At 41.4% G+C, this 25,634-nt stretch overlaps 5 protein-coding genes across 9 annotated transcripts in view; 2 read left to right on the top strand and 3 right to left on the bottom strand.

The window, feature by feature from the left end:
* The window catches only part of twf2 (twinfilin actin binding protein 2), a 10,058-nt gene extending 3,442 nt beyond the window's left edge, over positions 1-6,616 (bottom strand). Inside the window, exons 1-6 of the mRNA XM_031843831.1 lie at positions 6,566-6,616; positions 5,118-5,363; positions 1,834-2,012; positions 566-661; positions 348-452; positions 213-227 (exon numbers count right to left, since the gene is read on the bottom strand). Of these exons, the coding sequence (XP_031699691.1) occupies positions 213-227; positions 348-452; positions 566-661; positions 1,834-2,012; positions 5,118-5,214 (492 nt within the window). The 5' untranslated portion in view covers positions 5,215-5,363; positions 6,566-6,616. The remainder of the gene's footprint in view (positions 1-212; positions 228-347; positions 453-565; positions 662-1,833; positions 2,013-5,117; positions 5,364-6,565) is intronic.
* wdr82 (WD repeat domain 82) lies at positions 6,428-15,023 on the bottom strand. Of its 2 annotated transcripts, XM_031843851.1 has the most exons (9): positions 10,576-15,023; positions 9,664-9,761; positions 8,921-8,987; positions 8,714-8,813; positions 8,478-8,594; positions 8,243-8,398; positions 7,937-8,006; positions 7,633-7,775; positions 6,428-6,635 (listed from the first exon to the last, which is right to left on the bottom strand). In XM_031843851.1, the coding sequence occupies exons 1-9, from the start codon at positions 10,734-10,736 to the stop codon at positions 6,606-6,608; spliced, it is 942 nt and encodes a 313-aa protein (XP_031699711.1). In that variant the 5' UTR covers positions 10,737-15,023; the 3' UTR covers positions 6,428-6,605. The 2 variants fall into 2 exon arrangements, with proteins under 2 accessions (XP_031699711.1, XP_031699703.1); XM_031843843.1 differs by lacking the exon at positions 6,428-6,635 and having other exon boundaries at positions 6,643-7,775.
* glyctk (glycerate kinase) lies at positions 11,006-14,866 on the top strand. Of its 3 annotated transcripts, none has more exons than XM_031843807.1 (5): positions 11,006-11,249; positions 12,954-13,340; positions 13,415-13,566; positions 13,644-13,819; positions 13,915-14,866. In XM_031843807.1, the coding sequence occupies exons 2-5, from the start codon at positions 12,985-12,987 to the stop codon at positions 14,800-14,802; spliced, it is 1,572 nt and encodes a 523-aa protein (XP_031699667.1). In that variant the 5' UTR covers positions 11,006-11,249; positions 12,954-12,984; the 3' UTR covers positions 14,803-14,866. The 3 variants fall into 3 exon arrangements, with proteins under 3 accessions (XP_031699667.1, XP_031699677.1, XP_031699660.1); XM_031843817.1 differs by having other exon boundaries at positions 11,006-12,418; XM_031843800.1 differs by having other exon boundaries at positions 11,006-13,340.
* A 91-nt stretch (positions 15,024-15,114) lies between the features above and the next one.
* tcta (T cell leukemia translocation altered) lies at positions 15,115-18,132 on the bottom strand. Its single transcript, XM_031843862.1, has 3 exons — positions 17,296-18,132; positions 17,151-17,202; positions 15,115-16,850 (listed from the first exon to the last, which is right to left on the bottom strand). The coding sequence occupies exons 1-3, from the start codon at positions 17,504-17,506 to the stop codon at positions 16,808-16,810; spliced, it is 306 nt and encodes a 101-aa protein (XP_031699722.1). The 5' UTR covers positions 17,507-18,132; the 3' UTR covers positions 15,115-16,807.
* Positions 17,868-24,045, top strand: mon1bb (MON1 secretory trafficking family member Bb). 2 transcript variants are annotated; one of them, XM_031843789.1, is made up of 7 exons: positions 17,868-18,032; positions 18,538-18,616; positions 19,195-19,289; positions 19,383-19,967; positions 20,250-21,042; positions 21,766-21,913; positions 22,513-24,045. In XM_031843789.1, the coding sequence occupies exons 3-7, from the start codon at positions 19,211-19,213 to the stop codon at positions 22,738-22,740; spliced, it is 1,833 nt and encodes a 610-aa protein (XP_031699649.1). In that variant the 5' UTR covers positions 17,868-18,032; positions 18,538-18,616; positions 19,195-19,210; the 3' UTR covers positions 22,741-24,045. The 2 variants fall into 2 exon arrangements, with proteins under 2 accessions (XP_031699649.1, XP_031699641.1); XM_031843781.1 differs by having other exon boundaries at positions 17,868-18,616.
* The last annotated feature ends 1,589 nt before the right edge of the window (positions 24,046-25,634 follow it).

Here is a 25,634-nt window from a genome sequence, read left to right as displayed (position 1 = left end):
ACACACACACACACACACACACACACACACACACACACACACACACAGTCTTGACTATATATTCAAGCCTCTAAGGAAGATCCAGAAAGTGTTTCATGGGATAATATAGCTTTACATTTTCCACACTGTAGTACAAATGTATTTTCAGAAATGATGTAGTTCCCCATTCAACCTCTGAAATCTGTAAATCTGTAAATAGTGCACCAACATACCTGTTTAACTCGGCCCTGAAAAGGAAACCACGACAAAACGTTACATTTCAAACAAAGGAAGTTATATTACAGACACAAGCAGAGCGTGGCGCATCCAACGATGACAGCACTGCTGAGGGCACGTTGACCTCTCACCTCTGAGATTTTGATCCTCTGGAGCTCCTGCTCGGCTAACGTGAGCGGGGCAGGACCTGAGCAGGATGACACATGATGCTCGTAGCCCAGCAAACAGATGTCCTCCTAGTGTTTCAAGCAAAACAAAAGTCCCTTTACAGGCAGAACAGGACAAACACCTCTGAAACACGTCATCACATCTGTCACTGTAAATTATAATGAATTTAAATATTTCTGACCTCAGCTGTGCCGAACATCTCGTACTTCAAATGGCCACCGCCAAACTCTTTCTTCACTGTGGCCCGGGTGGCTGCATACAACATCTTTTGTTTTACCTGCAGCCAACAGAGTGGGAAATATATGAACTGTTTGTATTTATGTTGCTGTCAGGTGGAAACCGTTTTTAGGTAAGATCGAATTCAAGACTGAATTGCTACATTGCTAAGTAAGAGCCAGCGATGGAGGAAGTCTGAAAACCTGAAAGCAATCTGAAAGAATTACTCAGTTACAAGTAAAAGTCCTGCCGTCAAATTCTTGCTCAATGAAAATTACAAAAGTTTTAGCATTAAATAAGAAAAGATGAAGTCATTTTTATGCAGAAAGACCCATTTCATAATGATATCACTGGTTCTTAGTTAGGGTTGCACTAAAGTATCCATCACTTGAATGTTGAAGCTGGTAAAGATGGAGCTGCTCTTTATTACTTTATATTTTATTAATAATCTAGTAATAATTGATAATTAAGTAACTAGTAATGAAAGCTATCAAATAAATGTAGTAAAAAGTACAAAATGTGCTTCCATAATGTAGTAGAAGTATCCAAGTACCTCAAAATACAATACTTGAGTAAATGCATTTAGTTATATTCTATCCGTTGTAATCACTTTGACAATCGAACAGATAAGTTTGACTTTGTCACCAAGCTAAAAACAAGACTGCTTTTAAAGGGGCACTCCACCAATGTTCTTCCAGTAGCCCTGATGACATCATCATAACCCTATTCTTAAACTCAGCTTCTTTTGATCTTTTTAGCAGGCCAAATACAATGTTCTCAGGATTCTTTCTGTGCAGGATACATATCCATCCCTTGACATTCACATTTCCTATTGTATGATAAACATATTGTTACTGCTTACAACCGGATGATGCCGGTGCAGTTGTGTTTATAATCAGAGGCCCTCATTCATTTGTATGGATCTTTGGAGGTGCTGCTGGTAACGGTTGGTAGTTTTTCCCTTGGATATGTTTAAACACACATATGGTACTGATGCTTTTTGCCTGTATGAATTTTGTCTGAGGACCAATATGTTCTTAACAAAGTGAGGAAATGTGATCAACAGAGTGCAGGATTTTTTGATTCTGTTTGGAAGTGCAAAATAAAATAGTTGTAAGTATTTACTTAAAATGTTAATGTTACATTTGAGGCTCTCATTACCAACAGCAATGTGTGTGTGTGTGTGTAGCTTTACTATGTGGTGCTGAATGAAGAACATGTGGTACGACTCACCGGAGACTGATCAGGAGACCACGATATGAAGATCCACTCGTAGCCCTGTGCATTCTGGGAGTCGAGGCGGTAAAGGATGTAGCAGGGCTCCTGGTCGTCCAGGAGAGGAAGCAGGAAGTGATCATAATCCTGGTCCCAGCTCTTTTCTGGCTCTCTATAGGCCCCCAGCACCAGCTGCTCTGAAAATCAGACCAGCACGCATCACATACCTTACCCCCTATATACAGCACACCCTTTAGTATATATAGTATTTGTAACATTTCAATAGCTTATTAGTTGAAGTGGTGTAAGAGATTATCTGTAGAGTGCATGTGACAATTCATGAACATACCTACATATTCTCATAGTAACTTGAACTCAGCCTTTGCTAAACAGGTTGATAAACTGTTTGTAGGCAGACTATCAAAATAAGGTGTTGCCTAAAACAGTTTTATCAACCTTTACTCTGTTTTTGGGTCAACTACAGGTGCAACTAAAAATGATGTTCATTATTGATTAAAGTGCAGATTATTTGATCCATTAATAGATAAATGTCTGTAAATAGTGTTTACAGAACAGAGAAAAGAGCCGTTAGAACCTGAAAAAGTTTGACACTTTTGGCTGATTATGAAAATATTTTGCGACAGACTAATTGATTGACTGTTTGTTTCGGCACCACTTCTCGTGTGAGCACATGAAGTCCGACTGACAACCTCCCTGTTTGCTCCATGTGCTGTGGTAAAAGAAGGCAAAGACCACCTTCTGATTGATTTCTGACTGCCTTGACAGGATGAGGTTAAATCTCTCAATGAAATCGACAAAACCAAACAAGAAAATCAAAACTCTGTGAGCTTGGAAATCACAAAACATACACTAAAGTCTTATGTCCTTGTGGGGTGCAGGGGGATTTCCTGACCATCTCTTGGGGCTTGTTGCTATTCTGAGCCACAACACATTCCAGCTCTGCACGCACACATACTTTCCATCAGCCATTCTCTCTCAGGCCCTATTTTTATAGGTCTGTATTAGTATTAGACTGTATGGAAACGACTCACTTTATGTTTCCCTTTTTCCTTCATGTTTAAAACAATAAAATAAAATCACAAGCTATCGGGGGTCAGTTTGGTGAGAGGAAACCGGCTGGCATACCAAAGCCAGCGGTGATGAAATCGACCAGAATGATCTTGTTTCTCTTTTGACATTGAAACGAACATGAGTGTCACTGGGCAGCAGCAAGCGACCAAGTCACGTCACACTTCGCCCAAAATAGCCAAGCGACGCCTGGAAAGATCACAGTGCTGCAGCAAGGAAGTGAAACAGGCCTGACAAGTCTTTCTGCTTTATGACGGCACGTCTCTGTCGCACCAAGCTTATCTCTGTTGACATCAATACTTCAAATATGAGACTAAATATTTGATATGAGAGACACAGCTCACAAAGATAGCCCCAGAATGCATCTGTCACGAAGCAGATTAAGAGTGTCAGATACCAAAACAAGATATAAACACCTCGTGAACATATCAGTCCACCTTCATAATCTGCTACCTAGAGACCTATTGCCTCACTGACCATTTTTCACCGCTCAGCTGACACACTGACCACAATCCTCTTTTCCTAGATGTTACATAAAGTCCATAGCAGTGGTTTAGCAACTTTGTTATTGGTTTGTGATCCCTCAATATGAAGACACGCCCATTAGTGACGCATCCGCGCAATTCTTACTCGCATGAAAACAATATGAGAATTCTGAATTGGTTTTCAATTAAGCCACAGTTTGTGCTCTCGTGTTTTCAGGATGAGAGAGAGAGTGTTGGAGAGGTGCTGACCACCGTGACGGCACAAGAGTAAAAGGAAAATAGTCGCACAATCGTAGCCACGGTGCAAAATATATTTCATAATCTACCAACGTTTCGACATGACTGTCTTGTGGAAAACATCGTTACATTTTTTTTATATTTTTTGCACCGTGGCTACGATTATGCAACTATTTTCCTTTACACTTCTCGTGTTTTGCCATGACACTCAAGTCACAAAGCCAAGCATCTTTTTCCCCCAAAAAAATAGTTCTTATGGTTTTACCACAATCTTTTAAAGAATCTTCGAACTGGATAAAAAAAATATTGTGCTTCCTGCACGATAACACTTTTTGTAAAACCCAAACAAAGATGTTGGCTGGAAATGACACGTTCTTGCTCAATTTCTAACATGTGAAACTAAATGTGAGAACTTGTCCAATCAGTTGTATTAGTTTATGTCACATTGAATTTTCTTGGTCGCAACAAGCGGCTTAAAAATCATTTATATGGTGCAATAAATGGAATATATTTCAACAAGATAGTTAGAAGAGTTAAACAACATGTTTGTTAATTTCGAAGATAACCAGTACATTATTTTCACAAAAAGTGACAGCGCTGTGACTTAAATGTGAAGGTAACATGAGAGGCACAAACGTAAACTGCAGTGATTATTTTAAGTTCATGAGAATATATTTTAGAGGTAAAACAAAATATAACTTTATTTTTACAAGAAAAAAAAGCGAAGATTAGAAATTTTGTATTTTTATATTTTTCTATAATCATTTTATGACCACTTATTTAATCTCACGGCCCCTTGTGAGGGTCCCGAACCCCAGGTTGGAAACCACCTATGGTTTAAAGACAAAGAGTTTACAGCTCATGGAAAAGGGACATGACTGGTTTGAAAACTTTTTGAGCCACTGGAAGCCACTACAGCTATGCTTTAGGTATAGAATAAATCATAAAGTAGTGGTGTCGAACCTGGAAAAATCTGAGGGGTCAACAAATGATGAATGAATAAAGTCAAACTATTTTCATATATATCCGACACAAAGCTATATTTTTCATGATTTCTTTGCTTATTTTTTTTACAACACTGAATACGTTCACCTCTAAAAAGCCTTGAAATGAAACAGAAGAAAGAAAGTAAAAAAGGTAGAAACGCTACTTGACTGAACTGTTCACACTTCATGCTAACAAAGACCACAACGTGCGATTAGTGGTCACAAGTAGACATTTAAAGGGGCCATAACCCAAAAGTGTTGGCGTAGCAAATGCATAAAGAACTTGTTTTCGCAGATGACAGTGATTTGTTCTGCAGAGTTACCCAACAGATTGTGCAAGATGTTTTTATTTTTCTCAGACTCAAAGCAATCTATGGATGCTATAAATCAAATAAGTGCTTTACAACACACCGAAACACAGAACTAATATCAAGGATGATTTACATCTTACAACCCGAGACCTAACTCATCCCCATGTTGGACTGCTCCGTCCTGGGTCACTCACCGTCTTGGATGCGCACCTTGATGAGGCGCACCGCTCCACCTCTTGCCCTGGCCAGGAGGTCCCTCAGCTCCTGCGTCACCACTAGTGCGAGAAACATGGCGGGTCAGCAGTCTCTTCCTCCCGCCAAGCACTGCAGCAGGCTCGTCAAAAGACAGAAGACGACGAAACAGACAGGACAGGAGCTCCACCGCACTAGGCCCAAATATTCAGTCCAGTCAAGAGACACCAAAGTCCAACCAGAGGAGCCTGTTGATAAGAAAACCTTCCTTCACTTCAGTTGACGTGACTAAGTTCAGTTCTAACTGCTGAAGAACAGGATCGCTGAATGTGTCTGGACTCGTTGAGAGTGCGACAGTGTGAGAAGGGGCATCGCTCAAGTAACTAGGACAGTATCATGTGCACGCAGACGGGGAACCTGATCGCCTCGCTCCCAAATTTAGCTCTCAATGACTGACTGCCCAGCACTGGGCTGTGACACCCCCCAACACAACACAGCAGGAGCTGGAGACCTGCAAACCTAATTACCAATTTCTGAGCCAAGAACAATTCAAGTAGGATGTACTGTCGTAAAATAGCTTTTGGTCGGATGATAGATTTCTGGGGGAGACACCCCACTGAAGTATTGTTTTACTGTTAACACTCAGAATTGGACTGTTTTATCATGTGAGCAAAATCACCAATATCCTGCCGTTTATGAATCACAGATCAATGATTTGGGCTGAGGTGGGGAAAAAAAACAAAGAGAGTGTTGTTTTTTTTGGAAAGTTTACCCAACTCCTCAAACTTTGTTGACCTCAATTTACACATGACCACCGTGACGGTCAACAGATTGTGTAAGATGTTTTTGCCGTCACAAATCACCCGGATGTTTTCCAAAACCTCAGATCCACAAACTTACAACTGACACGTACTCACTCCTGCTTTAAATAACTGTAACTGGAAATCAAACATTAAATGAATATTACACTGAAAACCTAAACTCATAAGCAAGATGTTTAAAAAAAAAAAGGTCATATGAACTGGATCAAAAACTGCAAATGTGTTTAGAGTTGTGACCTATTCATATTTCCTTTCAAAAGGTGTTTATATAAATGTGATGAATTGAGTAAGGATGCAATATAAAGTTCACTATATCATCTCAAGGCTTTGGCCATTTTAAACTGACTTTCTAAACCGATGACTCAGGACAAGAATAAGTAGGTTTGGATTCATTCATTAAAAGAATCAGTGGTTGAATCAGATAAATATGACTTGTGTAACACACATGTACACACATCACAACACAATAATAAATTGACAAAACCAACGTCTTACCAAGAGACAATTTAATGTTAAATAGAAATGTAAAAAAAAGAACAATAGACAAATGATCTATTTCTGCACACTACTTATTTACAATTAGAATTTAATAGTAACGCTTCCTGTGAAATTTACACCCAGCTGCTCACTTTGGCCTCCAACAGAAGCTTCGCCTGCATTGTGTTGTCGTCAGTCATCGATGGTCGGGAGCCAGAACGCCTGAAAAACAAGAAAGCATTCAAAATGTTTCGTCACATTTGAACCATTTTGTAACTGCTGGCGCTTTTGTGTGCTCCACAGAGGCGACGTTTCACACTTGAAGTATCTAAGTAATCAAATTTACTTTCACGTTGTCCTGCGCACATTTAGATATAAGAATCTCTAAATCTCTTTTCCTGTTTGCTGACAGCGGGGAAATAATTGAAAGCTGAGCTGAATGACATGAAAAGCTCACATTCACTCAGAGTTGTGTCCCGTGTGCACAGTTTCAGATGCTCCTCACTGTGGGCACCAAGAGTGTTACTGAAAAATACAATAATAAAAGTGTAATAATGTGACGAAGAAGATCGTTACTGTGAAATGCTCCGTTCAGTGACATCACAGCAACATGTTATGAACACTTAATTCTCATAACAACTTAAACCACTATTGATGCGTCTCACAGCACCACCTAGTTGGACGCGGATGTACTGCCAAAGGGTTAGATTCAATTTAAAATATATTCTTAGGTCATTTACAAAGCTTATTTTTATATCTAAATGTGCTCAATAAAAAAAAAAAGCATAGTAATACATAATTTTGTTGACCAGCTACGTTTGAATACCGCCACGCTAATCACAACACATCATCACGAGGAGACAAGCATGCAGCGACACAAAATGGATCTTTAAAAAAAAAAAAAAAAAAGTGAGACGTGATAAGTGTGTGGTGAGGAAATATGACCCTGAATAAACCCTTCATTTTAGATTCACATCGTCCGGCAGTGAAGCACAATATGTATTTTTTGCCATTACAGCTGAAAGGAGCAATGTTTTCTGTCATTCTTTTGTTTTTCTCTCTCATGTATTCTGGAAGCTGGTCCTCAGAATGTTTTAACAATCAAAAGTGAGCCCTAAGATACAAAAGACTCGAGACCCCTTGTGTTTAACTACTTAATGCAGCTTCAAAAGGAATCATGAAGGAATCTACTCGAGCAACGCTTCTTGTCCACACTCACCATGTTGGAGCAGGCACTTGCAAACGTCATGAACTTGGGGTTGAACTGCAGGCAGCTTATCGGTCCCGTGTGCTTCCCGTCTAATAACGCCACCTTCATGCCGTTCTCTGCATTCCACACGTGGATCTTTCCGTCCTCAGAGCCTGACGCATATACGGACAAAACAAACGTTTCATGACAACATTACTTTGTTAGAATTAAAAATACAATCACTTGGGGCTTTTAATGATTGTGATAAAATCATTAAAATAAGATCCTTCCATGAAATAATAAATGAATCCATTTCCAACACTGAGAAACTCACCGATCATAACAAACTGTGAATCCGGAGTGAATGACGCCTCCAGGTTTACACATTTACTGTTGTTGTAGCCCTGTGGGTTAAAAACAGCAGCCATGAGCAAGGATTTTGGGCACATTAGTACGGCAAGAGAGAAAAAACAAAAAAACATTAATGTCAACTCAATCAATAGCGTCACCGTTGTAATGCGTCATTGAACCGGTGGGATTTAACCGAGTCAGGGTTCTCCAAACATTTGTCATTTTCACTGACGCACTGTCCTAACTGTGTGATTTAGATGTGACGTCTGTCTTTGTTGTCATCTCTTACCCCAAAGGAATGCAGCACAGCACCCTTAAAAGCATCTAAGACACGAAGGGCTCCGCCATTTGTAGAAAGAAGAATGAGTTTTCCGTCATTGCTAAACTTGAGTCCTGTCCACTCGCACGTCCGGTCGTACTGAAGCTTGAAGGTGGCGAAAGGACCCTGTTGATAAGAGGCGTCGTGAGTATCTTGCTCCCATTAAATTAAAGCTATCAAATTTTACTTTTCCTATCAAACTCACCTTGTCAAACGACCGCAGATCATAAAGTTTAACCATCTCTGAATTTATTCCTGCAGCAAAGATTAAACCCTCTGGATCAAAGGAGCACACTGGCTTCCCCTGCAGGTGCATCAAACCCTAATGACAGATGACAAGAAACGGTCAAAATCTGCTTTTTTTTTTTTTTTTACAATTTCATATTACATATTAGTGCAACAACAGTGGCTTCTCACCCAAATTACAAAAAACAGACTCACCTGACAGTTAGGTGACCGCAAATCCCAAAGTCTGATCGTTTTATCTGATGAGCCAGAAATAAACATGTCGTCCACAGGAGACATGGAGAGAGATGTAACTCTGGTTACACACAAATAAAAAGAGGAAAACATGAGAACCGAGGAACTTCCAACTCAACACAACATCAAATCAAGGTTCACACAGACCAGCAGAAATGCAGTTCTCACCTTTTGTTATGGCCAGGAAAGTAGCGGATGTATTTGTTGTCATGAAGAGAAAGGTATCTGATAGTATCTTTAAGAAAAATAACACATAAACGGCATTACCGTGTCAGACATGAAACCTGACCAGCAGCAAGAAACAAGCCGGCATCCAAACACAAATTTGATGACAGGCAGTTGTGATGAGGTGACTCGACCGTGGGCAAGGCAGTCAATTGTACAGTTAGCTCCTGTATGGGGCAGAATCACAGACCCTCAAACTGTACAAACAACTACCTCAGACCAAAGTGAGCAGTGTGCCCCGCAATCCAGCAGCGGTGCACAGGGGTCGTGTACGTCAACAGTCCACCACACTGTACCCTACAGCTCATAATGTAGAGAGAACTAACAAGTCAAGACGAGATCGTGTTTACAATTTAGACAATCCTACATATTGTGACATCATTTAAATGTGGTCTCCTCCTGCGTTACAGTGAAGCGATTCACTTCTCTGGGTGTATACGACAGCTCTAGCCAAGTGAAATGCACAACAACATCTCTACTTGTTTGGCCCTGTACCCATTATCAACGACCACGCATATCAGATATCACATTATGATTTTAGTAAAAACAAAAACATTGTGATATTTGATTCGTTGACGAGTTCCTAATTCTATCAACAGTATCATATTAGACACACAAACAAACGTATTCATGCTATGCCACCAAACAAAAAAGCTACATAAAAAAGTATCTGTGCCTCAACATACCATCGATTTTGTTGGAACTGTAGACCACCGTGTTTGCAGCGTGTGTGTACCGGATCAGATCCACTCCATACTTCTTGCTGTAGAGAGTCCTCTTAGGTCTGCCACAAATCATATGACGTGAGAGAGGGAAAAAAAGAATATGCATTTAAATCATTGGATGATATTAATTGCCTTGTTATGATTACTTGCCATGTCACAACTAAAGTTAACACATCTGAGTTACAGCCTCATTGCACAGATACATTTCAATAAGGCTAATCGTTTCCTTAATAATCTATTATTTACTTGGTTTACTAAATGTCAGAAAAAAAATAAAAACTACACATTTTAAATTGCTGGGTTTGCTCACCCCAAACACTAAGATATTCAATTTACAGTTGCATAAAAAAAAGAGAAAAAGCAGCAAATGTTCACATTCAAGAAGTTACAACCAGCAACAGTTTTAACTTTAATATTAGTGTAATATCAAAATGGTTGGCTTTTCTCTGCGCATTAACGTTACCTCATTACTATTTATGTTGACATATTACTCAAACGTATTGATATTGACGAGCTAAGCCCAGATATCCAGCACTGAGAGGTTTATTTAAGAACTCAAACACAACAGTTACGAGCCTATTTGATTGTAACTCAAGTACAACTCACGTGACTTTAACTGATTGCGATCTACTTCTACCTGCGATGACTAACGTTACCATTACATTAACAACGTTACATATGACCATTACTTACTACCGTATAACGTAAGACAATAGAAACAGTGATTTTTGCAGTTGTTTTCAAACTGCACGCACATACAGGCACGTTACATCTCATTCATTCCTGAGCGCAGTGCAGCAGGCCTCGCTAGCTAGCATAGCAACTAGCTAACGTCAAAAACAACAGAGCAAAATGAACAAAACCCGCTCTTACTTTCCCTCTGTGCAGTCGTACAGGACTAAGGAATCGTCGTCGCTGCTGGAAATAATTGATTCCCCGTTTGAACTGAAATCGAAACAGTTAATTTTGTCTGAGTTTTCCCGGAACACCTTAGCTACTCTGAAGCTCCGCAGCACATTGTCCGTGAGCTTCATGGTGGCCTGTCTGTCTGAGGGGAAGCAGGCCCTCGTTCTACTTTAAATCAGATTACAAATGTCACTTAATTCAGATTCACGTATATGAACTACAATTGTGCCAGCAGTTGTTTTTAAAGAAGTATAATTCAAAAACAGCGACGAAAGCCCGCCTGCGATACTTCTGATCCACGGGAGAGGGGGGAGGGAGGGAAAATCAAGCCCCGCCTCCTCGACCGCGGTGACGCGCAACTCATCGTTTGACATGCGCGTTGGTCGGAAATAGCAGTTATCGCGATAGTTGAACAAGTGGGCCCGATGTCATAAACGACATTAAGGAATTAACAAAAACATACGGATCCCTGAAGTCACAAAATGTGATACTTTTATCCTGTACACACAAGTTATTGTCTGGTTGGATTCCGGAGCTCACAGGGGAGAGTCGTGGATAAAATAAATAAATTTAATAAACTTCTGCAGCTTCGTCTCAAGGAGGTGGTCTACAGAAGAGGAGACACTCAGCTGTTATTCTGCGTAAGTATATCGAGGGACATGCAAAAAAACAGAGTCGTATATGCATTTTGCACACACACTCGGCAAATATAAATTCTGAAATATTATCTCACTATCATATCATCTGCTAGACAATTTATCTTTCCCATCATACGTCAGCAGCCACCGCTCTGCTATTAAAAATCACTTGTATAATGTTGTCAACAGCCTGTATGAGAGGTCAAGCGTGCGGACATTTGCTCGAATTGTGCAAAAGATCGACGGTGACCATGGTAATGTGCAAATTCGAGCTCATGGAAACAAAGCTTGGAACGTCTCAACGGTTTTAAATAGAATCACTTCGGGGGAACGTTCGATTAAACTTTGGCAGCCATTTTGACCTTTTAACATTATTACTCACATAGACATACATGTGTAGCACAATAAAATAGAAGTAAATGTTAAGTGACTCTCTAATTATTAAAGTAATTTAACAAGTGTTAAAACACCAATGTGCTATTTCTTAGGAGCTGTGCTGATCTGATAATTTACAAAACAGTTTTTATTCTTCATCCTCAAAATAATCTGTTCTATGTGATGACATGTCACACTTATCTTTTGTTCTGTTGTTCTTCACTGAATAAGCATAAAAATACCAACTTTCCAACACTGTATGACCTGAAGTCCCATTGGGTCAGTACCAACATTTTACATCAAATTGAATTTGCTTGTCTACCTGCTATTTCTACAAAGGAGCAAAAAGGCGACTTTCAGCTCTCACAAACAAACAGTGCACACTACATGCCTTTTCAAACGTTATGAACGCAGGTGTCTTCACAACTCAGAGAAAACAGGACTTGCAACCAGTGTGCACATGACTTCAATGTAAAGTAGTTTTTGGTTTTGTACCCTTTGAACTGTGCTGAAGCACGAATAGCTCCAAAGTCTGTCAGATAGGTTACTACTCTTTTTTTTTTGTTCCCCCAGTCCGGGGAAAAAAACAAAACAACGGACAAATGCACAGCGGTGTAATCAGTGATCAGTGGTTGGATGTGTCCTGTGGAGCATTCAAGTCAATCATTACACACAGGGTACACAACTCCAGTCTCTGGTCAGATTTCTGCTACACTGCCTTACTGCTGAGCTGGAGGGCATAGAACAGGCTTCCACAGGAACCCACAGGCTTTATATTCCATTTGCAACCTTCACAGGTAGGCTACGTCATAAGATATAACAGCTATCGTCTATGTACGGTTTTGGTTGTTTTAAACACAAAAGGTAGGCAATAGTCTGAGCACTTAGTTTTTAGCCTTTACAAGTGAGCTAACAAGCAACACATGGACACATTATTCATTAAGTGAGTAGAATAGGAATACAACAGCATCACACACTAGTGTACTTCTTAAGTCTTTAGATTTAACCGGGCAAGATCAGAGCTACCAATCAGTCGCGAGGACTGTACAGCTTATTAACCGGAAGTATAATACAGTGTTACAGTGTAAGTATTGATTTCCTGGCCACAGAAATTTTTATTTATTACAATGCTGCAAATGTCACTGGCATTTTAATCTTCAATGCATCGTGCTAGTAATTCAAGTTTTGCAATTACCTCACTGTGATATAGTTTTACTACAGTATTCACTACACCATGGTTGTATTCAATGTGGTCTTTTTTTTTTTTTTTTTTTTAAAGAACATGTTCGTGTGGAAACTGTCTGTATAAACTATGACTTTTTAATTTCTCAGGCAATTTCGGCTCAGACCCACTGAACTGTCCATGGCCCGTGTTCTTTCCCTGTTTCGACCTCAGCCTTTTCTGGTCCACGTGAGCAGGAGAAAACCTATGTTGTGCAAAATGTCAATGGACTCGCGTGCACGCAAGGTGTTTGCAGCCGCGGTGGAAGCTGTGCAGCCAGACACGGTGGTCCGGCAGAGTATAGAGCGCAAAGAGGACTCGGTCATTATCAGTGGTCATAAATTCACGCTCGAGCACAACCTGCACTTGGTTGGCTTTGGAAAAGCTGTACTAGGAATGGCTGCTGAGGCAGAGAGGATTATGGGGGATCATTTGGTGAAAGGAGTAATAAGCGTGCCACATGGGATTCAGCAGACATTACAGCAGCATGGAAAAAAGTACGTAAACAACTTAAAGTATTATACAAAAATAAGATTAAGCAGCATAATAACATTTCTCACTTCCATCACAGTCATCTCTTGTTAAAAGAAAACAGTCGCATCAGAGTGATGGAGGGAGCTAAATACAACTTGCCTGACATTGATGCCCAGAAGGCAGCTGAAGGGATCAAGCAGTTAGCCAGTGAACTGACGGAGAAAGACCTGCTACTTGTACTGATTTCAGGTAAGAATCTTCTTTTGTTTCTCTTCATACCTTTTTCAATGTAAATCTCTAATACAAGGTGATGAACCTGTGTTTAGGTGGAGGCTCTGCGCTCTTACCTGCCCCCATCCCACCAGTCTCACTGCAAGAGAAACAGGATGTGACCCGCAAACTTGCAGGTGCTGGTGCCACTATTCAGGAGCTGAACACTTTCCGACGGGCCCTTTCTGTTTTAAAGGGTGGAGGCCTTGCGCATTGTGCTCACCCAGCCCAGGTAACATACTTTTCCTTAATTGGCTTTTTATTGCAGTGAGGAACTCATTCCAGCATTGTATTTTGAATATCACCCCTCAAATCACTCCTTCACAGGTGGTTTCACTGATATTGTCCGATGTAATTGGGGACCCCCTGGACTTGATAGCCAGTGGCCCCACCGTGTGGAGTGAGGTGTGGCCTGAAGAAGTTTTGTCAGTCCTTGAACGTTATAAGCTGCTGAACTGCATACCAGCCTCAGTAAAGGAAGTTCTTGGAAAACCAATGCCGAAGTGGAGGGAGAATAAAGGGGAATCTAATACATCAGGACGTGTTCTCAATACTGTGATTGGCTCCAACAGCGTTGCCCTCAAATGGGCAGGTCGCCATGCTCGGGAGTTAGGTTTCCGCCCTGTCGTGCTGGCACCGGGAGTGTGTGGCGATGTGAGGTCAGTCTCCCGACTATACGGCCTCCTGGCTCGCTTTGCCTGTTCTCGAGAGGAACCTCCTCCAGAGATTGCGGCTGAGCTGCTGAGGCTGGGGCCTGAAGTAGGCGTGGAGAGCTGGGACCTCTGCCGCACCATGCAGGTCTTAGGTGAAGGGCGTACGGAAGGATGGGGTTCCACGTGTCTGTTAGCTGGAGGTGAGCCCACCGTGGCGCTGACGGGCAAGGGTCGAGGTGGTCGAAACCAGGAGCTGGCTCTGCGAGTGGGACTGGAGCTGAGAGACCTGAAGCTTCCGCCTAATGGTCCCGTGTTCCTCAGTGGTGGAACCGATGGTCAGGATGGACCCACTGAGGCAGCAGGGGCCATCACTGATGGGGGGTTATATGAAGAGGCACAAGCACAGGGGCTGGATGTCGACAACTTCCTTACCAACAATGATTCTTACACTTTTTTTACCCGTCTTTCTGCTGGGCAGCGCTTACTTCTACCTGGCCTAACCTGCACCAATGTGATGGATGTGCACATGCTACTCATTCCACCCATTCCCATTAACATATAAAATACATATAAAATAAAATGATCTTGGTCCAGCAGATCTGGATAAATAAATGCATTAATGGGTCTATTTGACTTGGTTTTGTAGTACCTGTTTTTTTCTTCGACTATCTATTTGGAAGCACGACTGGTATTGTTACATTAAATTCTAACAACCACAAAGAAAAGATAGGAGCGGAATAATAAAAAAAAAAAGTCAAGTATTGTTATCAGCTTTAAAAGTTTAGAAATAGTGATTTTACTGATAATCTTTTCTAAATCACTGAAAAATATTTTTACAAACCAGCACTTGCAATTAGAGGCATTGAAAACATCAGTAGTTTCAAACACAGCAAATTTAATATCAATCAAGCTATTTACACAAAACATGTATTATCTTTGCTGCTGGTCTCCGATTTTGTGGTTTATTTCAGGACTATGTATATCAGAACATTTCAGTAAATGCACACTAGTACATTGTCTTGTACTACTAACTTGTCTTTGCCATTATAATTGTTGTAACTTGTCAGATACAATTCATAATAATTCAATGCCCCTTTGACTTATTCATATTTTATTATTTTTGATTTTATTTGACTATTAACTACGCTTTCGACACATTAACAGAAAAACTAGTATCAAAATGAAACAAATTGAAGAGCACAAATATGTAAAAATGATTAACCCCCAAGTAAAAAGGCACCTTTAGCAGAAATTACAGCTTTGAATCTACCCAATATGTAGAGGTTGGTTTTAGCTTTGCAAATCTCAATATTGCATCCTCCCCCCCATTCTTTGCAAAACTGCTCAAGCACCTTTGACTGACAGGATGAACAGCCTGAGGTGTGGACACTGAATTAACCACCACAGGACATTTCAATTGTTATTCTAAAGCCATTTTTAGCTTAGTTTTCTTGCTTAATGTAGCAGCTTTTCCTCCAGCTTTTACCCCCCATCATCAAAAGCCACTAGGTCCTGCTGCACAGCTTCATGGTGGGTTACTGGTAATTTGTGCTACAGCTCAGATCTCATGCAAGTTTTCCCCCCTGTAGATGTAAAGTGAGACAAATGTTTGTACTCTCAACAACAACAGTGACAGTGCTAACTGCACCACAGTGCCTCCCTCATTAATATGCCGTGCAATTATTTTGTATCATTTTCCTAATTTTTACTTTGTTACAGATTTCCTAAGGATGTTGCTTTGTTTTCATGGTGTAGTTTTTGCCAAGATTAACCAGCTGATAGTTTTCCGATAGATATTGTTCCATCATCTGTCACACCTTGATTACACACAGGTGATTTTCATTCAAAGTGTGCTCTTCAAGTGTGTCATAAACAGGGTGAATTTGCTAGTGTAGGTTTATTTAAACCTAATTTTGATCAAATTCGTAGGGATTTGTTTTCACTTCAACACAAAACTTCACTGTGAGAAAAGCTAGAAAAAAATCCAAGGGCCAGAGAGGGTGAACACTCAAATCAGGCCCAATATATCTATCCATTAAGCTCACACAATGCTCCTTGCATGTTATGAGAAACCCGGTGGTTAACATGTCATGCAAAAATCATTGAAGATGTAAACCTGCTTTTTGTGGCTCTGTATTCCAACAGACTTGAAGCATACAGTCTATTGTTCCTTCCATACATCATTCAGATCAAGTATTTTGCTCACAGTCAGAATGGAAAATGTTATGTCTGCTTACTCCGCTATGATCACAGCACCCTTAATTTACACACAAACCCATCAACATTTGTAGAACGGTGTATAAATATACAAGCAGATCAATTTAAGTATTCAGAGTAAGGTTCTTCTTCCAATGTTGACAAGCCAAAATAAATATCTCACAGCACTATGTGGTTGATACAGTGGATCAGTGTCACACAGCTGGTTTGCATAACAGATGTTTTTCTATGCATTTGCCGGAGAGTGCGTCCATGAATGCACTGAAGAAGCCTTATTATCAGCGAACTGTCTCATCACTAGAGTCAGGCTCTCACTTGGATAAAGTCAAAAGTCCAACACCATTGTCCTGTTAATCTCGATGAGTCTTCGGGGCATCTCCTGCTTTGCTTTCCCTGCAAGAACACAATGTCATTACTAACAAAACTATTTTAAAAAGCAGTAACTGTAATAGAATTTAAGTGTGACAAAACATCCACAACGCTAGTATACGCTTTTTTACCCCACCACCATCAGTGATATGTTGGCAATACATGCTGCGGCTTCAGTTGACAGAACATAATTACACTGGATCCATTGGATGCTCACTCAATCAGAAGAAATGCTAGGCAAAGATCCTAAAACCAGCTTTGCACCAGACTGTGTGAGGAGGATAATCTACCTGTTTCAAGCGACACGGACGATCAGAAACCTACCATCCACTCAGGTGGGGTGCTGTGTCAGGTGTGCCTCCGTTCTGTCCAGTCCCTGAACATGAACACCAACAGAGATGAGGCCAACGTGACTAGCACTAGTTTAGCTTAGCAAGTTGATGTAGAGATACGGTCGAAGAAAACTCACCTTGTCGATAATACATATCGTTGACTGTATTCCCGTAGATTTTCCATGCAAAGTGAATTGCGACCAGACTTAAAATTAACCAGCCGAGTAATATTTTAAATATGGAAACTCTCATATCGTTGGCGAGCCAGTCGTCAACAAATTCGGATAGGAACGACAGGCAGCTGTCACCGATGCGGGACAAAAACTCAAAATCCCACGGTTCCGCCATAGTGCCCGGCTATTCGGCTTAAGTTACGTGAAATCAGTATGGTAAACTCCTCATCCGATGGATAACTGTAAGAACATCGCTTTGCCTATGTAACGTTAGCGTACGACATCCAGAAATGAGAACAACATCGTCATCTTTACCGTTACGATGTTTGTATGGCGAGGGTTGAGGAATCGGAAATGACGTAGGTTACGTAGAGCCGCCCCGCACCGGTAAACAACATCCTTCAAAGAAATAGTGTTGTCTTATATTTCTTCTTTAGCTAAACTGCACATCTTATTATGTCTACACTAAATTACTTATGTGCCCAAGGGTTGGATCTCCAGTAGTATTTTATAATATTTACAATACTGTCTACCAGGAATGAACGGTCCGGAGAGAAGTTTAAACCTTCAACTGGCCTGAAAATATCGTATTTAAACGTCAGTGTGGCCTAAAGCAAACATTTTATCTCAACGGACACACAGGGCACTTATGTCAGACGACAAAAATAACACTACAGATCCAACACGCTTCAGGAGAAGAGGTAAAATAACGTATAGTCTTTCTTCCTAAGATTTCACTGCGGTTAGCTCAGCAGACACTCGGATCTCCGTGGTCAACCCAGCAGACATTTAAGATTTCCTTATGGAACACTATGAGCAGCGTATGAATGTGGCTAATTAGCTGCTGGCTACGTTAGCTGTCATATCAAAAACATCCCCTAATGTCTTCCCTGAAAAGGCATGTAGCCATCCCTGTTTTATAGTTGTATTGTTGAAAGCGATACAGTCCGTACACGTTTATTTCAAATCGTTGAAAGATCCGAAAACACTTTATATATTAGGTTATCCAGCTCAAATGTTACATCGCTATCTGGAATGTGACATGAGGAGGCGGGGCTAGCCGGTGCCACCGAGTAGAGTGATTGGTCAGTTTAGGCTGTCAGTACCACCGAGTAGACTGATTGGTCAGTTTAGCTTGTCAGTAGAGATTCCGTATGTCTGCTGTCGTAAGAGGAAAATTTGTTTTCTGCTTCTCATTCTTGACAGCTTGTTTGCTGCCGGGCTGCTGACGAAAGTTAATGTGGTGAATTAGATGTACAACCCTACGTTTCGACGGTACAAAATCGTAAGTGTTGTTCTTTGTCTTTATCTGTCTAATTTTAGCTGACCACGATTGCTTGCAAAGCTCACTGATAAGTCGAGGCCATGAAATTGATCTGTGTGTGTCGCTTGCTAGCAGTCAATGTTAGCCGTGTAACTACAGCCGGCATTTACTGAGTTGCATCGGAATTCACAGTCAAATATTTATCAGAGTAAAAAAAAGTAGGCTTTCTTAACGTGAGCAAGTTAGCAGAGAAGCCCACATTAGCTTTACAAGTAAGTTAAGCTATTAGAAACGTTAGTTCTGGCGGTCTTTCGTCTCTGCGTCCAGGCGACTGTCGTTTGTCTGCAGTATAACATGAGCCAGACTGCTGGAGGTTGTAATCAGTGTTAAATTCCAGAGTCTGGTATCTTGGAGTTGTAATTCTCTGTAACCAGTTTTCTCTTGTACTCATGTGACGTGACCACTGGTCCAGTATGAGTGCTCCTATTCATATGATAATGTGATGCATGCAAGGTTCAACTTCGACCACCGAAGCACATTGGGTATACAGCTGATTATTCTGAATTGTTTGGTTGAGGTGTGTGTTTTTTAATCTGTAGAGACTGGGATGTTATCATGGAGAGAGTCGATCATCAAGAAGGAGAGGCACAGGGAGTGAAGATTTGTGATCCACCCTGTGAGAGCAATCCACCTGGTAAATGATTTAATCTTTCATTAAACCTCTTAATTAGCTTACATCTTACTATTTATCATTCATGTCATAATTACATTTTTGTTATAATTTCAGCTGACACCTTGGCGACTTCTCTCTCCCTCTTGGGGAATCACATGTTTCCTCATCCGGTGGAGAGAAACAACAGTACCACTGTTGACAAACAGGAGCCTTCAAATCCAATCCTGTCAGAGGAGAAAGGTGTGGACGCAGAGCCACAATCTAACCAGGTAACAAAGCTAGAGACTGAGGAGGCAGAAATCTCTGAGTGTCAGAACAATGCGTCTTCCCAGACGCTTGACGAAGGAACCGAGGATGCCACCACTGACAATGACCGCAGCGACTCTGGGGAGTTTGTCGCTGCAATGCTTGCTAAGGCCAAGCTGGAGGAGCAAGGAATAGGTGTGAAGGGAAGGTCATCTCCCTTGTTGGAGGCCGGCATCCAGGAATCTCCTGCTTTTATGTCTCATCGTGACGAGGATGTGACGGCTGAAAGCTGGCGGCAGCACAGGAAGCATGTTTTTGTGTTAAGTGAAGCAGGCAAACCCATCTACTCCCGATATGGCAGCGAAGAGGCTCTTTCATCTACAATGGGAGTCATGATGGCGCTGGTTTCCTTCGTTCAAAGTGGAGATAATATCATCCGCTCCGTCTATTCAGGTGAGAGCATTCTTGGGATTTGTTTTCCCCCACATAACTTTTGTAACATTATTGTAAATGTAATTGCATAAATGAGAGCAAGTGACGACATTTCACAGAGGATTGTGTAATGTGTAGGAGCAGCCAGTGAATGTGGCCGCATTAGTTATTACCAACTGACAAAAAGTCCAATATTTTTGAGTGCAGAGCTGTTGATCACTAGGGGCATTGTTAGTAGACCATTCAACGTTACTTCCAGTATTATCCTTAATGTTTTCTGATGTCTTTTCTTCCTTCCATCAGCGGAGCACACCGTGGTGTTTTTACAGAAAGGGCCCCTAGTGCTGGTGTGTGTCTCCAATAGTCGTCAGACTGAGCAGCAGCTCCGTGGAGAGCTCCTCTATGTGTACTACCAGATCATCAGCATGCTCACCCAGGCCAGCATCTCCCGAATCTTTGAACACAAGAAAAACTACGACCTGAGGAGACTCCTGGCGGGCTCAGAGAAGATCCTGGACGGTCTTCTCGACCTGGTGGATTCTGACCCCAGTTTCCTGCTTGCAGCAGTACACTGCTTGCCCTTAGCCTCCTCTCTCAGGGACTCTCTCAGCCAGATCCTGCTGAAAGCAATCACCCCCAATCTGGTTTTCTCCATCCTCATTGCCAACAACCAGCTGCTCACCATCGTCCAAGAAAAGACGGTCATCGAGGACGCCAGGCTGGAGCCCGCTGACGTCCACCTCCTGCTCAACCTGATCGGCGCTTCCTCTGCCTTTCAGGCCGGGGAGATATGGACTCCCATCTGCCTCCCCCTGTTTAATCCTGACTGTTACTTTTATGCATACATTTCTTACCTGGACCCTCCAGAATGCACTGTTTGCTTGCTGCTGCTCTCGACAGACAAGGAGGCGTTCTACGCCGTGGCCGAGTGCAAGAGGAAGATAGAGGAGACCATGACGGCTCAGAACTCCCTGAGCCTCATTGCCAAAGTCCAGTCGTACAGCGTGAGCCAGGTGGGCGTCTCAGACCTCAGACACTTCATGTACAAGCCCTTTGATGTGCCAGACAACTACCGCCAGCTAACGCAGTTCACCAGGTGTGTGTTTGTGTGTGTCTGTTATTCTCTGTGCAACTACAGCAGGGACATTTTAGCCTAACCTGGTGCTTTATGTTTAAAAAAAGGAGAAAAGTCATTCAATTTGTGCTTTTGTAAAACATAACACAAATTGCACTGCATGTAGGCAAGTAAGACAGTGATACTTGTCATGTGTAATACCTCTTTTTGTTTTTATAAATGTGTCTGAGAGATAACATGTTCTTAGTCTCAAGAAGTGTAAATACCTTGTATAAGAGAAAGCATGAAAGCCCATTTACTCTATTAGGAAAATACAGCTTAGTGTGGTTAGTGTTTAAAAATCAAAGTGCCCTGGTCAGAACACAGTGGGTTTTTAAATGAGCTTCCCGTTACAAGCGCACAGAGAAATAAAAATGATAAGAAATTCAAATTGCCTTCCAATAATCCTGGCAATTCACTCCACTTATCTCTCAATGAGCTGAACTAAAGGCATACACCAGCCGCCAATCGAAACCTTGAAAGTGAAATCGTACAAATAATCACAGCCCTACATGTTAAATAATATTATTTACATGGCTCAGAATAAAGTTACAAAAAGACTAACGTTTTGTTAGGCCGTGCGTCTTTGTGTCATCAGTACACCATAGCCCTTGTGTTTTTGTATACCACTCTTATCTTTGTTTTATGTGGGAACTTTGTATGCCTTTCCTGTCTGTAACCTGTACAATGTGTTGTTGCATGCAGCCCAGAGATGGAGGCCCCATACAGCAGTGAAGAGGAAAAGATGAGGCTGCTGGACCTTTATCGTTATATGCACAGCCGCATCCACAGCACCTCAAGACCCCTCAAGCTCATCTACCACGTCGCTGAGAGGGAAACTCTGCTAGCCTGGGTATGTAGACACATGATCACTGTCACCCTATACAACTGGTTCTGAATACTGTCATGGCATTTATTCATTGCAATTAGTGAGCTTTAGCAGTGCAGGTATGTGGATCTTTTTACCTTTTGGACAGAGCAGAAGTAAAAACATGTCAAACGATTGGATGGGGGGAATCTGTAAAGGGAGTGGATGAGTGGAAATGTCCTGCATGAATACTGTACTGTAAAAACAAGGCACAGAAACCAAACGCCACCACAACGCACTATTGCAGTCAGGGAGATCTGCAACCCAAGGATTTCTGCTGCTCAGGCTTTTCTCCATGGGGCACACTGGGCCCAGGTGTGTCCCATGACGCTGATTACTCTCCAATCAGGTGTGCAGCCCTGGAGCCACAGCAGAGGACCCACACAGAGGGTTAGGTGTCTGTAGCTTCATGTTAAACAAACAGATTTTAGAGTACCGATCTTCTCCTCTAACTCTCAGAAGAAGAAAAAAAGCAAATAAGAGTATTTCCCAAAATGACAAACAATACTACTAATAAAAATGTGCACACTGCCTGATTGTTTCAGTTTGCTAAAATAAGACCTCTCTGTTCCTCTCTGCTGTAGGTCACGAGTAAGTTTGAGCTGTACACCTGCTTCAGTCCTCTGGTGACGAAGGCCTGCGCTATCACCGCTATCACTAAGCTTCTACGGTGGATTAAAAAGGAGGAGGACCGTCTGTTCATCAGATACCCCCAAAAGTATTCAACCACCCCGAACCCCAGCAAGAGCTCTCGAGGCGGGAAATCTGACCAGCAAGACTCCACGGAGAACGGCTTCTTATCTCTTCTATAGGACTCTCCTGGTGCTCGGCCTCACTCAATAGTTTGTACACTGGTTCCAAGATATTTTTGAACACCCCTTTTGACTTGACAGACATCGACTACTGGAATCTCTACAACACTACACAAGTTTTACACTATTTAAGAAGGAATGAACCCTTTCAAGCTCGTAGTATTCCTTTACCTTAACTAGAAAGCATGTCATTGGATCACTGCTTTCCATCAGAAACAATCAGGACAAAAAAACAGCGTCAGTACGTTTTTAAAATCGAACTGTGGTAGAAAATAATTGCAATGATATTTAATTGTATGTTTTTATATTATTTTATTACTGTAACAAGAAGGAAAATGTCCTCGCGGACAGTGAATGTATCACACAGACAGTTCATTCCTATGCTATAACTATTCACGGCAGTAAGTTAAGATGAGGAGTGAAATGAACTTAAACTACCTTTCTCAGACTAGTTCTTTGATTTTCTTAGATAGATCAAGTGTGTTACAAAACAGAATATGCAAAGAATTTGGGCTCAACGTGAACTGGAATAACAACAAACTGGAACTGCCAGAGCAGGGCTGGGCCGCCATGCCTCATACGTGGTGGCACATCCCTGTGACGGAACTTGAAAACGTGTCGTTTCATATCCCGCTGATGATTCGCCATCACATTCAAATGGTCAGGTTTCATTCATGTTACATTATGTGCAGAAAACAAGTCGGACATCGCAGCCTGGTTCACCTGATCACTTTACATGAGCGTCGTTGTTCGTGCTTTCATTGTCATCTAGTGAAGCTAAGAAGACGCCACTGAGCTCACGCAGTCTTTATCTGCAGGTACTTCTCGTAGGTTGATCAGTCGACACTTGATGTAATCACTTCAGGCGACTCATCCTTTTGGATAATAGTTTTGTAATGATTGTCTATAAACGGTAGCCTCATCCTTGTGTCCTTTGAGGAATTTCCTGTCAATTAAAGTCTTGAGTATGTCTATAGTATTATGAAATAAATCCCAGGTTGCACAAATCTACACTTGTTCTGATTAGTTTAGAGATGTTGATGTGAATGAGCTTCATTTATAATTTACAAATTAACTTTACAGAAAGAAATGCTTGATTTTCTGGGTCTGGCATTTCTGAAATGTTTTCCTGAGTTTCTTGGACTTAATTTGGTACTCATTGTTATTAAAGGAAAAACAGGCAGTTGGTAGACTGCCAGTTAATTGCTTGCATAACTTGAGTTTTTTTTTTTGGCATGGCAGGTGAGATGCAATTATGGGAAAAGTATTTAAAGGCGAGCATTCAGTTCAACAAATATGAAGAATAAAGTTTCCAACAGCAAATGAGTAATGTGAGTATTTACTTTGATTTCTGAGAAGTGATTGTACTATAATCTGTACCATATTACAGAGTTCTTTTCCTGAAAACATCAAGAACGCTATTAGGAAATAAGGGACCCATAAAATCAAGCATTACCAAAACCATGATGTCTTTGTGTCATTCTGCTGTGTTCAACTTCAGGGGCTTGATGAGACCTGAAGGCCTCATCTGACCCTGTGTTACAGTAATTACCCAAAACGGTATGACCTAGTATTTGCCTTTTAACGGTCAACAAAGTGTTAATACCAGTGGTTAACTGAGATGAGTTTCAAGATATGTTTAGAGTACAAGCTTTGACGTGTGACTAATACAACGTAGACACTTGGTAAATATAGTTTTATCTCATTCAGTGACCTACTGTAACAACACATTCAGGAACTTGCAGTGAGTTTCTTGGCGTTAGAAATCAGCAAGGCCAAGAGCCTCCTTGTGGCACTGGCACCGCAGTGGCTAGTCTGTGGCAAGCGTCAGTCAGGTGTCAGGACTGTGGCACCTCACTGACTAGAAATGTCGCTCCGGCAGCTTCTTGACGGGTGCAGAACGAGTGCCGCTCGTTTGCCACTGTTGTGACACCCGACTGACGCTTGCCACTGTCAGTAGTCGCACTCGCTGTCTCTCACAGAAATGGGTCGAGCAGGTGACCGGTTGGGATGTGTATTGTTTAAGTATATTTAGTATGTCAGTGTGGGTGAAGCAAAGTGTGCACGTCTAACCCCAGTTGGGTACAGGTGCAGCACTAAAGCAGCATACAAACACTGGATCTTCAAGGCTTTTGTCAGGCGAAGACCTTGAAATATTTTCCAGAACTGTGGAAGAGCTTGTAGTGATGTGGGACTCTCAGAAAGCCACGTTCACTTAAAACATTCATGTAATCTCACTTCTAATACTTCTAGTCGCTCTTGACCAAAAAGACGTGAACTCAGGTAACACCATGTACTGAGCTGAGCAGGTGAAACGCGATTAGATGACACACACACACACGCAGTTGTTTCAAACAGCATTTATTCTTGTGTGAGAAAATATTGTCTCAGGCAGATTATAGATCTTGCAGTACAATTCAAATGACAAGATCAAAAATCTCCTGTGCCACCCAAGAAAAAAACAAAACAGCTTTTGTAGACTAGTGCGGTGACTGCTGCCTACTGAGCTCAGGTGTCGCACCGCCTCACTTCTAGAGAATATATTCGGACATGTTGGTGAATACCATCACGGTTACGAAGAGCTACTTAGCATCATACATAAATCTTTTCAATATTTAAACTTTTTAAATAACACTCTCGATTGCCACCAATTATAAATTAAAATCTAAATTTGATTTTTGCATTCCTTAAATTACTTCATGTAAGCCAATATAAACAGATTTACATATTTACAAAACTATACACATGCACCTTTACTACACTGAGGTTGTATTCATATATGTATATACTGCGTGCGCGTGCGCGCGCACACACACACACACACACACACACACACACACACACACACACACACACACACACACACACACACACACACACACACACACACACAC

Source organism: Anarrhichthys ocellatus, unplaced genomic scaffold (genome assembly GCF_004355925.1).
Source record: "Anarrhichthys ocellatus isolate YVR2014 unplaced genomic scaffold, GSC_Weel_1.0 scaffold1, whole genome shotgun sequence".
In the NCBI taxonomy this organism is placed as follows: domain Eukaryota; kingdom Metazoa; phylum Chordata; class Actinopteri; order Perciformes; family Anarhichadidae; genus Anarrhichthys; species Anarrhichthys ocellatus.
This window is presented reverse-complemented; position numbering and strand designations above follow the sequence as displayed.